The 16,019-nt window shown below is 44.3% G+C and overlaps 1 protein-coding gene across 4 annotated transcripts in view; it reads left to right on the forward strand.

The window, feature by feature from the left end:
- LOC119974772 (myeloperoxidase-like) overlaps nt 1-16,019 on the forward strand; it is a 52,867-nt gene that overhangs the window by 21,948 nt on the left and 14,900 nt on the right. For all 4 annotated transcript variants that reach the window (XM_038813988.1, XM_038813989.1, XM_038813991.1 and 1 more), the window contains 4 exons: nt 2,898-3,027; nt 7,793-7,993; nt 10,019-10,361; nt 14,330-14,490. In XM_038813988.1, coding sequence (XP_038669916.1) covers nt 2,898-3,027; nt 7,793-7,993; nt 10,019-10,361; nt 14,330-14,490 — 835 coding nt within the window. The remainder of the gene's footprint in view (nt 1-2,897; nt 3,028-7,792; nt 7,994-10,018; nt 10,362-14,329; nt 14,491-16,019) is intronic.

The following is a 16,019-nucleotide window of genomic DNA, read 5'->3' on the forward strand; positions in this document are numbered from 1 at the left end:
TAATGGTAGAGCGAAGGAAATTGGTGATGCACAAGTGTTGGAGCGACGCAGCATTCTTGGAGAGTTGTAGAGCTGGAGCCGATTTCAAGGATAGAGGGCATGAGGTATTGGAAGCATTTTAAAACATGCATGAGAATTTTAAAACTGAAATATTGCTTAACTGGGAGGTAACATAAGCCATTGAAAACGGGGTACTGGACAAAGAGGACTTAGTAGTGCTAGGACACCAGCAGCAACGTTTTGGTTAAACTCGGTTTATGAAGGTTGGAAGATGGAAGGTCAGATAGTGGAAGGAAATGGGATGGGTGCAATAGATGGCTGCTTGGAAGGTTACAGAGGCAAGACTCAGACGAAGTCATAGACGCAGAATGATTAGTTGGTTTCCCACCCTTATCAAATATGACCATTCTTGCCTGGGTAGAGTAATCTGTTGTGCATTTTAACATGGTTAGAATTGTAGACCTGCCTTTTCACAATGTGGGCCAAGATGAATTGTCTGATTTTGTTGATACTATCTGGACTTTTTAGTTTGCCTTTTGTCCATAGCTGCCTGCATTCTTTCCAGTTGAGATTGCACCCCATCAATTATTCCTTGTGCATTTTTCTCTTTGACTGTGTGGACAAGCCACATTTCCTGAGGTTTCACTTCAAGGACTCCTTGAATCTTAATCTCAAACTAACTTGCAGGCAGTGTCCAAGTTTAAATTGTGAACACATGACCACCTTAGGGATTTCATTGTCAGTCATATATACTGTTCACTTCATCTGAGCAGGCCTCTGATGATCATTGCTTCAATTCCAAGCATTTATACTCTATGAAATACATCGGTGTTGGGCACTTTGTCCTCCCACTTGATGCCTATGATATTCCGAATGAATTTCAAGTGGAACCTGTCCAACTGCTTCATATGTCTGGTGCAGTTAGTAGGTCTAGAAATTCTATTTGCCACCTCGCTGTCAATGCAGACAATGCAAAATTATGCAGCATTGTGGATTAATGATAATACAGACATTTGGAAATAGAATGTAGGATGATCGAGATGTGGATATGGAATAATATGGAGGTTAAGGAGACAATGAAACAGAGGTAAAGACACAGTAAGACAGATGTATTGAAACATGACAGAAAACAGCCAGATGATAGAGCTAAAGACTCTGGGTATTTTCCATTCTTGAGTCCGTTGGTGGGTGGAAAATCTGGCATGAACACAATGTGATCTTCAATTTTTTCCTCATTAATTATGCCCCAAAGAGGAACTTGGCGAGTCTCAGGGTGGGGTGGGCAAGGATTTTCCCACTGTGCCATATCCTCATGGGGTGAAAGGTCCTGGCGCCATATTTAAAAGGCCAGAAGAACCGTTTTACTTCTATACAGACCTTGTGGCCTCGTTGCAGTGAGGTGGTCTGACCATTCGGTGTGTATGGGATGCTAATGAATGAAAATGGGGTTCCCAACATTGGGAATATCAATCCCTCTTCAACCCACTGCTAAAGTCAGGAGGACAAAAATTTAAACTAATTTTTTGCCAGTAGGCAAATGACTTCTTCAGTCGCACCGAATTCCGTTTTCCCTATCAACCATGATTTTTCCCACTGGCATGAATGGACAACTCCACCCTCGGAAGTGATACAGAAGTGAATCACGATACAAAGCTGTAGACGAAGAATGATCCACATATATAAATACAAGATTACACAGGTGTAGACGTCAAATTAACTAAAACACTGTCCTAAATTTCCCTTTGTCACATGCAACAAACTAATATTCACTTTAACCAAATTGGAATTCAAGTGCATTGTAAATGCGCCTAAAACTCAGCAGATCTGTTACAAATCTGGGTCCCCGAGCCCTAAAACCTCAGCACAGATTCTCCAATGATCATTTGAATATTAATATATGAGCTAAGTCCAACTATTTAAGTTTAAAACTATTGGAGATGAAACCCTGATAAATCAGAAGTGGAAACGTGGCCATTGTGAGCAACATTTCCCAAATGATTCACACCCTACAATTAACTTCAGGATTCATGGAACTTCAGGTCATTTGCTGTGGTCTCCAGAATTGGGTGATTGACCTGCCGGGACCTCCAGTCCAATGCATTGAAATCGACAAAGGGTCAAGGTTGATCCAAGAGGCTGTGTACGTGTCTCTACTTGTCACCTGTAGGGTTCTTTGGGGCCGCTAACCAGCAGCAGGAATTGTGATGGCCCAGTGAATCGGGCATGAAGCCACAAACAGGATTGAGGCCGGGTGTCAATCCCTTTGTGAGTCTGCCAGCCTGCCCTGCTGGCCCGACAAAGTTCCCAACCAGACCTGTGGGAACATGCAAACACCTCATTAAACCTGATTTTAATATCTTTAATGGAAGCTCCAGCCCTCCCCGCAGCCGTGAGTCCCACTGGCGTGAATTGGCGCAAGTCCTGAAAATGGCACTCCGATCTCTGAGGAGCGAGAATTGTCAGGGAAATTAGACTCCACCTCTCTCAGATCCAGCGAGACTCCGATGCTCCTTAAAATGTACCGTTGAATGGCATGTTAACTTCGCCCCTAGCACCAATGAGAATCAGTCCTGATTCTCCACGGTGGGAGCACTCAGCCTAAAAATAGAAGGATGGCACCCCATGATGGCAACAACCTGAGGAATCTGGAGGGATTTGTGGTAAAGACACAGTAAATTCAGCCCTGCGTTTTTTTTGTCCCTGCTTCAGGTTAAATTAATTTTCACTGGCTGCTTTTAAGTTCACTTTGCAAGGGCAGAGAGGTGAAAAGAACGGCAATGAACATGTTCTTGTTTCCAGAAATCAAACCAGTCCCAACAAGAGAAAGAATCTTATTCATCCTAACATTCAAGGTCATTGCGGATTCGAAGTTGATGCTTTTCTTCATTCATTCCCAGGGGGACCGCTCACCTGGGGACAACCAACATGCCTTTCGTCCGCTGGCTCCCAGCCCAATACGAAGATGGATTTTCCCTTCCAAAAGGCTGGATAGAAGGGAAACTATATTCTGGATTCCCCCTGCCACTGGTAATTATCATTGCTGCTCCAGATCGATCAGAGAGAACCTAGTCACTCTAACATCAACAAAGAAGGATTATTATTCCGTTACCAACCTCCTTTCAATCAGAAATATTTCAAAGGCCCATCGTGCTGGCTACCAGCATGAATGCAAATCAGAGAGAGTGATGAGATCAGTCCAAAAGTAGTGATCAAATAGCAGCAAGTTTGAATTATAAAATGTGTAACCTATTGGACTAAGGAGAGATTGAAGGAATTGAGAAAATCTGCGTGTTTTTTTCAAGGTTGGTGTAATGTTAACACACACAAACTACTCACTTGATGTATGGCCTGGTATTTCCGAATGGACAGTGCTGGAAGAACAAGTGATTCTCAGCACTGGAATGTTATTATCTTATTATAGATATAAGAATCTCTGGTAATGGTGGGTATGTTTTCTGCATTTTGATTTCCCACTGCACAGCCTATACTGAGACATTACTGTTAGCACCTGGGCATAAGTACAGTACAGCTGGCACAGAGTGAGGAAAAATCACTCCAGGTCTCTTTTATCATTTGACAGTTTTCACAGCAAAATGTGATATAATGCTTGTCAGTGTGAGGGTTTGATTTGTGTAGCAAAGCTAATTAAAGACAAGCACACTTCATGCACAAAGCTATTCCTATTCATTAGAATCTACACCAAGTACAAAACTGACTGTACCATGACAGAGCGTTAAAATCAAAATTGTGCATCTAATTCAGTCTTAAGAATTTCAAGAACAATGTCATAGAGTAATAGAGATCTACGGCACAGAAAGGGCCCTTTGGCCCATCGTATCTGCACTGGTCAAAAATAACCACCTAAGTATTCTAATTTCATTTTCCAGCATTTGGCACATAGCCTTGTATGTCCTTACCTTTTTATACTCTGCAATTACTTCATTTGTGGTCTTACAACTGTGCTCTCTGCTTTGTCCTTTTGTATAAAAATGTTTGCTTTTTTACATTCCTTTGTTTGAGTTCATAGTTTGTCTTGTTTTTTGGTTTAGTTCAAGATATTCTCTACCACCTGCCAATGACGCCATGCTTATTTATTACTTTTCTCATTCATTTACGGAATTGGGCGTCGCTGGTTAGGCCAGCATTTATTGCCCATCCCTAGTTGCCCCTCAGAAGGTGATGCTGAATTGCCTTCTTGAACCGCCACGGGCTTTGAGGTGTACGTACATTCACTGCTGTTAGGAAGGGAGTTCCAAGATGTTTCCCCAGCGTCAGTAAAGGAATGGGGATACATTTCCATGTTAGGGTGGTGAATGACTCGGAGGCGAACATCCAGATGGTGGGGTTCCCAGGTATCTCCTGCTCTTATCTCTCTAGATGGTAGTGGTCATGGATTTCGAAGGTGCTGTCTTAGGAACCTTGGTGAGTTCGTGCAGTGCATCTTGTAGACAGTACACACAGCTGCGACTGTCCGTCGGTGGTGAAGGGTTTGAATGTTTGTGGAAGGAGGAGCAATCAAGCAGACTGCTTTGTCCTGGATGGTGTTGAGCTTCTTAAATGTTGTTAGAGCTCCACTCATCCAGGCAAGTGGAGAGTATTCCATTACATTCCTGACTTCTGCCTTGTGGACAGACTGTGGAAGGTCAGGAAGTGAGTTACTTGCCGTAGGATTCCTAGCCTTTGACCGGCTCTAGTAGCCACAGTATTAATATGGCTAGTCCAGTTCAGTTTCTGATCAATGGTAACCCCCCCAGGATGTTGACTGTGGGGGATTCAGCAATGGTAATGCCATTGAATGTTAAGGGCCGATGGTTAGATCTTCTCTTGTAGGAGATGACACTTGTTTGGCACAAATGTAACTTGCACTTGTCAGCCCAAGCCTGGATATTGTGCAGGTCTTGCTGCATTTCGACTTGGACTGCTTCAGTATCTGAGGAGTCACAAATGGTGCTGAACATTGTGCAGTAATCCACAATCATCCCCACTTCTAACCGTATGATGGAAGGGAGGTCATTCATGAAGCAGCTTAAGATAATTGGGCCTAGGACACTACCCTGGGGAACTCCTACAGTGATGTCCTGAAGCTGAGACGATTGGCCTCCAACCACCACAACCATCTTCCTTTGTGCCAGGTATAACTCCAACCAGCAGACAATTTCACCCTGATTTCCAGTGACTCCAGTTTAGCTAGGGTCCTTTGATGCCATACTCTGTCAAATGCTGCCTTGATGTCAAAGGCAGGCACTCTCACCTCACCTCTGGCATTCAATTATTTTGTCCATGTTTGAACCAAGGCTGTAATGAGGTCAGGAACTGAGTGACCTGGCAGAACCCAAACTGAGCGTCCGTGAGCAGGTTATTGTTGGGTCAATGCCGCTGGATAGCACTGTTGATGACCCCGTGCAGCACTTTGCTGACGATGGCGAGTAGACTGATAGGGCGGTAATTGGCCAGGTTGGATTTGTCCTGTTTCTTGTATACAGGACATACCTGGGCAATTTTCCACATTTCCGGATAGATGTCAGTGTTGTAGCATAGTTGTACTCAAACAACATGGCTAGGAGTGCGGCAAGATCTGAAGAACAAGTTTTCAGTACTACTGCCGAATTATTGTCAGGGTCCATTGCCTTTGCAGTATCCAGTGCCTTCAGCCATTTCTTGATATCACGTGAAGTGAATCATATTGATTGAAGACTGACATCAGTGTTGCTGTGGACCTCCGGAGGAGACCGAGATGGATCATCCAGCCTGCACTTATGGCTGAAGATTGTAGTGAATGCCTCAGCCTTGTCTTTTGCACATATGTGCCGGGCTCCTCCATCATTGAGGATCAGGATATTTGTAAAGCCCCATCTTCCAGTGCGTTATTTAATTCTCCACCACCATTCACAACTGGATGTGGCAGGACTGCAAAGCTTAGATCTCATGCATTCATTCTGGAATCACTTAGCTATGTCTATTACTTGCTGTTTATGCTGTTCCCACACAAGTAATCCTGTGTTGCAGCTTCACCAGGTTGACACCCCATTTTTCAATCTGCCTGATGTTGCTTCTGGCATGCTCTCCTGTACTCTTCATTGAACCAAGGTTGATCCCCTGGCTTGGTGGTGATCGTAGAGTAGGGGATGTGCCTGGCCATGAGGTTGAAGAATGTGGTTGAATACAATTCTGCTGCTGCCGATGACCCACAGCACCTCATGGATGCCCAGTCTTCAGTTGCTATATCTGTTTGAAGTCCATCCCATTTAGCACAGTGATAGTACCACACAACGCAATGGAAGGACTCCTTAGTGTGAAGACTCCACAAGGAGTCACTTCTATTGATACTGTCATGGGCAGATGCATCTGCAGCAGGCAGATTAGTGAGGATGAGGTCAAGTATATTTTTTCCTCTTGTTGGTTCCTTCACCACCTGCTGCAGTCCCTGTCTAGCAGCTATGTCCTTTAGGACCCAGCCAGTTCGGTCTGTAGTGGTACTACTGAGCCACTGTTGGTGTTGGCCATTGAAGCATATTCTGCACTTCCTCCAAGTGGTGTTCAACACGAAGGAGTTTTCATTCATCAGCTGATGGTGGTCGGTACGTGGTAAACAGCAGATGGTTTTGTTGCTCATGTTTAACCTGAAGCCATGAGACTTCATGGGGTCCAGAATAGATGTTAAGGAATCCCAGGACAACTCCTTCCCGAGTGTATACCACTAAGCTGCTACCTCTGTTAGGTTTGTCTTGCTGGTGAGACAGGACATTCGCAGGAATGGTGATTGTGGTGTCTGGGACATTGTCTGTAAGATATGATTCAGGGAGTATGACTATGTCAGGCGGTTGCTTAATTAGTCTGTGAGACAGCTCTCCCAATTTTGGCACAAGCCCCGAAATGTTAGTAAGAAGGAATTTGCAGGGTCGACAGGGCTGGGTTGCCGTAGTCATTTCCAGTGCCTGGTTCGATGCCGGGTGGTCCATCCAATTTCATTTTTAAAAAATGTTTTCGTAGCGGTTGAATACAACTGAGTGGCTTGCAAGGCCATTTGAGAGGGCATTTAAGAGTCAACTACATTGATGTGGGTGTGGGACTGGAGTCACATGTAGGCCAGACCAGGTCAGGATGGCAGATTTCCTTCGCTAAAGAACATTAGTGAACCAGATAGATTTTTATGACAATTGACAATGGTTTCATGGTCACCATTGGATTTCTAATTCCAGTGGCGGGATTCTCCGACCCCCCGCTGGGTCGGAGAATCCCCGGTGGGGAGGCACGAATCCCGCCCTACCGCCCCGTCGCCGGCTGCCGTATTCACCAGTGGCGGCTTTCAGGCATGGGCGAGATTCACGCAACGCCAGTCGGGAGCTATTGGCAGCGCCCCCCCACCCCCCCCGACAATCCTCCGGGCACCAATTGACCGAGCGGCCGTCCGTTTTTGGCCAGTCCCACCGACCTGGGTTATGTATGGTCCGACACGGTGGGACCTGGCCTGCGATCGGGACCCACTGATCTGCAGGCAGGTATATGCCCACTGAGCTAAACCAGCTCTAGTAAAGAGAAACGTCCCTGGAGACTGCAGGAACTCATGGAAGGTTGGCAATTCCCAAACTTTTCCTTTGTCCACATGGCCAGCCTTGTGTTGCTGCAAATATACAAAGAAGAACAAAGTTGATGAGGCTCTGCTGTGACATCTACAGGCCTGTTCAACCTAAAAAGGGCCCCGGGACACACAAAAGTAACTTATCGAAAGCATGTAAGGCGGTCCCATATCCTGAATAGTTAAAGCTAATTATTATTTATCATCCTTTTTCAGGCCCGAGAGATTTCCAACAGGATTCTGAAAGCATCCATTAAAGATATAGTTCCAGACACCGAATGGAATCAGATGTTTACGCAGTGGGGGCAGTGGATTACTCATGATATCAGTTTAATTCGTCCATCCGACAACACCTTGAGCAACGGTATCAACTGTGAAACGTCTTGTGTGCAAAGAAGTCCTTGTTTCCCAATTAAGGTGAGACGTTGATTGTCTATTTAAAGACATGCTTAGAACATTAGCTATTAGCATTAGCATAGCATATTAACATAGTATTAACCATGAAGAGCTGTTGAATAAACTTGGTTTGTTCTCACTGGAACGACGGAGGTTGAGGGGCGACCTGATAGAGGTCTACAAAATTATGAGGGGCATAGACAGAGTGGATACTCAGAGCCTTTTCCCCAAGGTAGAGGGGTCAATTACTAGGGGGCATAGGTCTAAGGTGCGAGGGGCAAGGTTTAGAGGAGATGTACGAGGCACGTTTTTTACACAGAGGGTAGTTGGTGCCTGAAACTCGCTGCTGGAGGAAGTGGTGGAAGCAGGGACGATAGTGACATTTAAGGGGCATCTGGACAAATACATGAATAGGATGGGAACAGAGGGATACGGACTCAAAAAGTGTAGAAGATTTTAGTTTAGACAGGCAGCATGGTCGGCATGGGCATGGAGGGCCGAAGGGCCTGTTCCTGTGCTGTACTTTTCTTTGTTCTTTGTTATTTGTATATGTGCATTTATGTTGTGTCCATTCAGCTTAAAGCTGGGCCATCCTAAATCAAAGGTCATTAGTGCAGTGCCTTAATTCTTGTTAAAATGTCACTTACTATTTGTTTGTGCTCCATAAAACAATGAAAAAGGTCCTGACTATTTCTTGCATAGAGGCCAACTCCAGTCCTAAAAGCAAATTTCCATGCTGCTCCCTGTCTTTCCATTTTCCTTTCTTCCTCTGCAATTCTATCTTAAATTGAAGAATTGTGTATGCTAACTGCAGCCACTGACCATAGATTCAAGTAAAGAGACAGTAATTCCTCCAGATTTAACACAGCAAGGATGAGAACGTTTGTTTCTACCGCACTGGCACACGCAACAAAGTTGTAGTCACTTCAGAAGTCACCTCTGAATCATATTCCACAGGCACTCAGCATCTCATCTATCAAACTGTACATTTAATTTGAGATATTAATTGCAATTATTTTAGTTCAGTGCTCACGCTAGTTTCATAAATCATAGGCAGTCCACTGAACAGATCTTTGCTCATTTTGAATAGTATTTTCCAATTCATGATTTCTTTTTCCAATAATTTTCCAATCCTATTTAAATAGAAGTATTTATAGATTTTGGGGTGAAGTTGCAGTAGGAGTCCAGGGTAGGGCCTCAACACCACCAGTCTGATTGCTGTATGGTGCACCAATCTTTTGCATTATACCCAACTGTTGGATTGCTTTTCATTGGTGTCTTTTGATGGCATTGACAGAAGGAATGAAAGAAAATTGTATGGTAAGTACATTCTCGGGAATATTGATTATGTGCAGCAAAGTTATTCCTTCTTTGAGACTTCAATAAGACTTTTTATTAATAATCCTCAGACTGTACTGCCAGTTCAGCTAGAGCAGTAACTTAGAAGTACTGAACTTGAAAAGACAATGTGGATCGCCTTTTTACTCACCAAAATCAATAACCCTTATTTGCCACCCCATCAAGCATTCCAATGCTTCTTTAAATTTTAACATATTATCTGTGTCTCTGGGCAATTGTATTGAGGCAACAGTGCTAACAACATCAACATCCAGAAATGAGAAGGATCCCAAACCGATCAAGATGATCACGGCTGGAATCTATGACTGGCACATGCCAGTGCATGAGTGAACCTCTACATTGCAAAATATCCCTCATATTGTGGCACAATTTTAATTAATGCTCAATGTCAAACATTTAAGTGTACGAGAAGTAGAGTGCTCTGCACTGTAATTACTTCCCAAAAGCGCAGGAACACTGTACATTGGCTGCTCCCCTACACCAGATCTGCATTTCTAAGACAGCCGGGTCTTCAGGCAGTTTGTGCATACTTCTGTCAGTAAAAGAACAAATAAAATATTGATGGGTTTTGTGGCAAAAACATCTTCAGGACCGCAACATAATTATTGGTTTTCAATGCTCACTGACTGAACAGCTTTGGACCTATGAATACCTGCTTCCATGAAAACCTTGGCCTTTCATTCACAGGTACCTCATGATGACACACGGATTACAGGTGCTCATCAGTGTCTACCATTCATCCGCTCTGCTCTTGTGTGCCACGCAGCATTTCGGGCCCTGAATACATGCGAGCAGATTAATGTGCAGACATCCTACATTGATGCCAGCAATGTTTACGGCAATACAGACTACCAGGCAAGGAAACTCAGAGATTTCATCAGCGACCAGGGCCTGTTGATGGTCAATCCCACCTTTTCAGACAACAGCCTGAAATACCTGCCTTTCAGAAGCTATAGGAAGAAGAACCCTTGTGCCGTGACCCACAACACCTCCTCTTGCTCTGGCATAAGGGTTTCCTGTATGTTAGCTGGTAAGAAATCATTGTTTGGTGACATACATGATAAAGATCTAACAGAACAGTGCATCTGAGCCCAGGGGAAGACAGGACATGCCCCCTTTGTTGTGGCATTAGCTGTTGTGTGGTAAGTTTAAATGTCCGATTAAATAGCTGAATGGGTGAGTGGATGAATGAGTGAGGTGGCAGGTGGGTGAGGTGGCAGTTGAGTTCTTGGAGGGGGGGGGGGGGTAGTTGGAGTCTTGAGATAATCAGGAGAGCCAGGGGAGTAGTTGGGGGATTAGTGTTTGATGGGGGGGGGGCAGGGGGGGTTCAGTTCTGGCGTTACCCAAGAGTTAGACTTGGATTTTTCTGTCTAATATTTCCTGAGTAACTTTTCAAGTCATTAAAGCTGGTGTTCGACCTTTAGAAAGTGAGTCTGGGGATTGATAATGGAAACAAAGAGATGAAAGAAGCGTTAAATACATATTTTGTGTCTATCTTCATGGCAGAATACTTAGAAGTCTTCCGATTGATGCATGATCATCAAAAGATGATAGAAGCTGACCTTAAAACAATCATGATCACAAGGAAGCTTTGTTCCAGGAAACCTATTAGATCTAAAGGCTGACAAGTCCCCAGGATCAGATAGTCGGCACTCTAGGGTCATAAATTAAGTAGCAGCATAGATAGTGGAAGCATTGATTATAATCTTTGAAAATTCTTTACATTCCGGAACAATCCCAGGGTCAAATTTTTCCCCTCTCCTCACCACCCTCGGCGGGTTCTGAGGCATTGGGGAGCTTAAAATTGCATTGGACGGAATTCACTCCAGAACCCCGCCCACTCTGAACCAGATGTGATTTTGCATTGATATAGGCAGGGCCACGGTTGGGAAGGCTACACACGCTGGTATTAAGACCCTTAAATGGCCACTTAACGGTCACTTGAGGGTCTTTTCCAATCCAGTCTCAATTTTTCTACTGGCGAGTGCCCGATGACTGAGGGTGGAAAACTGAATAAGTATTCACCCTCAATCTCGGGTAGTGAGGTTGTGGGGGGGGGAGGACCTCAATTGGAAGGCCCCTTAAGACAGGGACACCCTCTCCTCAGGAATTCTGGGAGCACGGACCCTTCTCTCTGCGCCCCACTGGCCTACCCCTGACATCAGGGGCAGCACGGTAGCATAGTGGTTAGCACAATTGCTTCACAGCTCCATTGTCCCAGGTTCAATTCCCGGCTTGGGTCATTGTCTGTGTGGAGTTTGCACTTTCTCCCCGTGTCTGCGTGGGTTTCCTCCGGGTGCTCCGGTTTCCTCCCACAGTCCAAAGATGTGCAGGTTAGGTGGATTGGCCATGCTAAAATTGCCCTGAGTGTCCAAAATTTCCCTTAGTGTTGGGTGGGATTACTGGGTTATGGGGATAGGGTGGAGGTGTGGGGTTGGGTAGGCTGCTCTTTCCAAGAGCCGGTGCAGACTCGATGGGCCGAATGGCCTCCTTCTGCGCTGTAAATTCTATGAAATCTATGAAATCAAGATCACCCCCTGCCAACTCCCTCCCAGGTCTGTAGAGTGCAGACAATAATATGGAGCTGAGACCACAACCAGATCAGCCATGATCTTATTGAATGGCAGAGCAGACTCAAAGTGCCAAAGGCCTACTCTTGTTCCTCCATCATTCATTCTTATATAAGTAAATCAGAACTGCCCAAAGTCTCAGACTCCTGCTCAGTGTTGGATACATTCATGGGGAAACCAAGGAGCAGGGAAATTGGCCATCAAATGTTGAAACTTCCTGGGCAATTAGGACTTTCATAGGGTTCCAAACTACATCTCTGGACATAAGACCCATCTCCGACAATCTGGAGACCAGAGGATTTAGACCATTAACAGGAGTAGGCTGTTTAGCACTCGAGTCTATTCTACCAATCAATGAGATCTGTCTCATATCCCATAATAATCGGTTAATAAAAATCTATTAGCCTCAGTTTTGAAATTAATATCGATCTAATATCAGTTATCATTTGCAGAAGGGAGCTTCAAACTTTTACAGTGTGAAAGTGCTTCTTAATTTCAATCCTGGAAGCTCTGGTTCGCATTTTTAGACTAATCTTAGACTTTCCAACTGTTGTATTACTAGCTTCAAACACAAACTTACCAATCACACATTGATGAATGGTAACAAATGTTTGTGTTGCTTATTGATGACTGTCAGACTATAGATAGGCTTACAGGAGAGCTCTGAATACACGTGCTACCAGTCGATCAACATTGCTTCAACTGCAATGTCACATGTTGCTTTGCATCACTTCCTGTGGTGATAATATATATTTAGTTATAAACATATGCTAATCATGCGGTATAGTAAAGCAATATCGCAACATCAAACAATAGAAAATGTTTTGTTCTGTTCTCTCTAATGAGTTGAAAATATTAATCTAAGTGCCCCTTAACCTTAATACATCCTTAATTGCGCAATTGCTCCTCATAATGTATAGCCCCTAAGAGTCTACGTATAATTCTAATAAACTATCTGTCACCCCTTCAAGGTGTGCTGCCCAGAATTGCTCACAACGCTCCATGTCTGGTCTAACCAAGTCTTTGTATAGCTGAAGCAAGACTTCTACTCCCTTGTATTTTAATCCTCTAGATATAAATGCAATTCCATTGAGCCTTTTAAATTATTTTCTGTACCTGTTCATGAGATTTTATTGATATACATGCCTGCATCCTCAAGTCTCATCGGACCTTCACTCTTTCTAGCTTTCACCATCTGAGTGGCACAGTGACATAGTGGTTAGCCCTGCTGCCTCACCGAGCCAGGGACCCAAGTTCAGTTCGGACCTTGGGTGACTGTGTGGAGTTTGCACTTGCTTCCCATGTCTGCATGCGTTTCCTCCAGGTGCTCCGTTTTCTTCCCACAATTCAAAAATGCACAGATTAAATGGATTGGCCATGCCAAATTGCCCCCTAGTCTCCGAAGGTTAGGTAGGGTTACGGGGATAGCGTCGGGGGTGTGGGTCTTGGTAGGATGCTCTTTCGAACGATCAGTACAGACTCAAAGGGCTGATTGGCCTCCTTCTGCACTGTAGGGATTCCATGATTCTATGATCTGCCTATCTTCCTTAGGCCCTCTGTAGATGTCCTCACATTTGCCTACATTCAAATTAATTTGCCATTCACTTAATCTGTCAATATCCCTGTGCTTCAATCTACACAGCTCACAAAACTACCTATTGTTGCATCATCAGCAAATTCTTTCTAACCCATCATCTAAATAGTTAATCAATGAGGTGAATAATTGAGGCTGCAACACAGATCTCTGGGGGATTTGGGTTGATGTGGTCCAAATTTAATTTCCCATAGTATCCTGTCAGAGTTATCGCTTCAAGGAAAATGCCATCTTATCAACCAGAGTTGCACTTCAACACATCTCCAAAGAATGAAGTTACCCAGTCCATCAGCTGTAATACATTTTCTTTATTCTCTTCCGGGGTATGCATGTCACTGACAAAGTCAGCGTTTGCTACCCACCATTACTTACCGTCAACTGAGTGGCTTGCTAGGCAATTTCAGAGGGCATTTAAGAGTCACTCATATTTCTGTATGTCTGGAGTCTGTAGGTCTGTATGTCTGTAGTACAGACCAGGTGCAGGTGACAGATTTATCAATGGTCCAGATGTGTTTTTACGACAATTGATGATAGTGTCATGGTGCCATTACTGAGACTATCTTAATATTCCAGATTTTATCACTTGAATTTAAATTACACCAGCTGTGATGGTAGGATTTGAAACCATGCCCCCAGAACAAAGACCTGGGCCTTTGGCGTTCTAGTCCAGTGACACTATCACCAGGACACCACCTCCCCATTATAGTACTTCCCTTATTCACCAATCTGGATCACTAGGGGGTATTCATTATACGGGATCAACCTCACCAACTCGCATTATTCCATGTGTGTTTTTCTCTATTTACAAATGGTGTATTAATCCTGTTCGCACAGGTGATGACCGTGCAAATGAAAATCTGGGGCTGCTCAGTTTTCACACACTATTCCTACGGGAACACAACCGCTTAGCGAGAGAGCTGAAGAAACTGAACCCACATTGGATCGGAGAAACAATCTACCAAGAGGCGAAGAAAATCATTGGAGCATTTCAACAGGTGGAGGGAATATGGAACGTACTTCAAATTGAAGGAGAGGGCCGTGATTTTCCGGCCTCCCCACGGCGTGTTTTTTGGCAGCAGAGGGGAGTCGCCATTGGCCTCCAGTCCTATCAAGGTCTATGGCATTTTGTGTGGCCCGCCGCCTCGTCACCAGGGAAACCGCCGGGAATGGGGGGGGGGGGGGGGGGGGGGGACACCTATGGCTGGACCAGAAGACTCTAGGCGGGAAGGGAAAGAAAATCCTGCCTAAGATTTTTAGACTTATGGTTCTCAAAGTTCTTCACAATTTAGGTTTTCTCCACATCATGTCAGGGTTTCTTTCAGACCTATCGATGAAGATTAATTACATTAATTAGTCAACAACCCAATTATTACTGAATCATTACTACCAGGGGCTGGTTTATCACAGGGCTAAATCGGTACGGCTTTGAAAGCAGACCCAGGCAGGCCATCTGCATGGTTCAATTCCCGTACCAGCCTCCCCGAACAGGCGCCGGAATGTGGCGACTGGGGGCTTTTCACAGTAACTTCATTTGAAGCCTACTTGTGACAATAAGCAATTTTCTTTTCATTTTTCATTTCATTTTCAGGGTGTCAGAAGGCAAAATTAGATGGACCTTGTTATTTTTTATCTAGCATTTACTACTTTAATGTGTTCTCTGTTTGTGTGTTTACGCAGATTCACTGTATACATGTATTTCTGCCTAGTTTTAGAATGCTTTTCTTTCTCTCTTTTCTCTTGTTTTCTTTCTCCCTTCATATATTTCTATTTCTTTCTATTTATCTGTCTGTAGTTGTGGGTAAAGGGAAATCTTAAACCTTGGGCAGCACGGTAGCACAGTGGTTAGCACAATTGCTTCCAAGGTCCCAGGTTCGATTCCCGGCTTGGATTACTGTCTGTGCGGAGTCTGCACATTCTCCCCGTGACTATGTGGGTTTCCTCCGGGTGCTCTGGTTTCCTCCCACTGTCCAAAGATGCGCAGGTTAGATGGATTGGCCATGCTAAATTGCCCTTAGTTTCCAAAAACGGTTCAGTGGGGATAGGGTGGAGGCATGGGCTTAAGTGGGGTGCTCTTTCCATGGGCTGGTGCAGACTCAATGGGCCAAATAGCCTCCTTCTGTACTGTAAATTCTATGATGCTTCATCTGTTGGACAGTGAATTGATGAAGCAGGTTTCCCATTCATATCAAGTGACGTGAAAAGTTTGTTCTTTAACACACAATCATTGCATCCCATTCAGTCAGATTATGGCCTGAGTGGTGAAGATGAAAATTATTGCTTCTACTTCTTGTTTTCTTGATTTCAGTTCTTTAGTTTTGGTTGGACTTTTCCATCGATTTGTTCATATCATGGGCAGAGAGTGAGGCAGTCCACCATGTCGGCACTCAACCTTGGTGGATCCTGAGAGACTAAAGCTGCACTTTACAACACTAAGTGTTTATTATTGAAGCATACCAGGCGTGCATCTGGAAACCGAGTTTCCTTCCACCTGGAGAGTAGTTTTGAGCACGTTAGGACCAATGTC

This window comes from Scyliorhinus canicula, chromosome 12 (assembly GCF_902713615.1).
Source record: "Scyliorhinus canicula chromosome 12, sScyCan1.1, whole genome shotgun sequence".
NCBI lineage: Eukaryota > Metazoa > Chordata > Chondrichthyes > Carcharhiniformes > Scyliorhinidae > Scyliorhinus > Scyliorhinus canicula.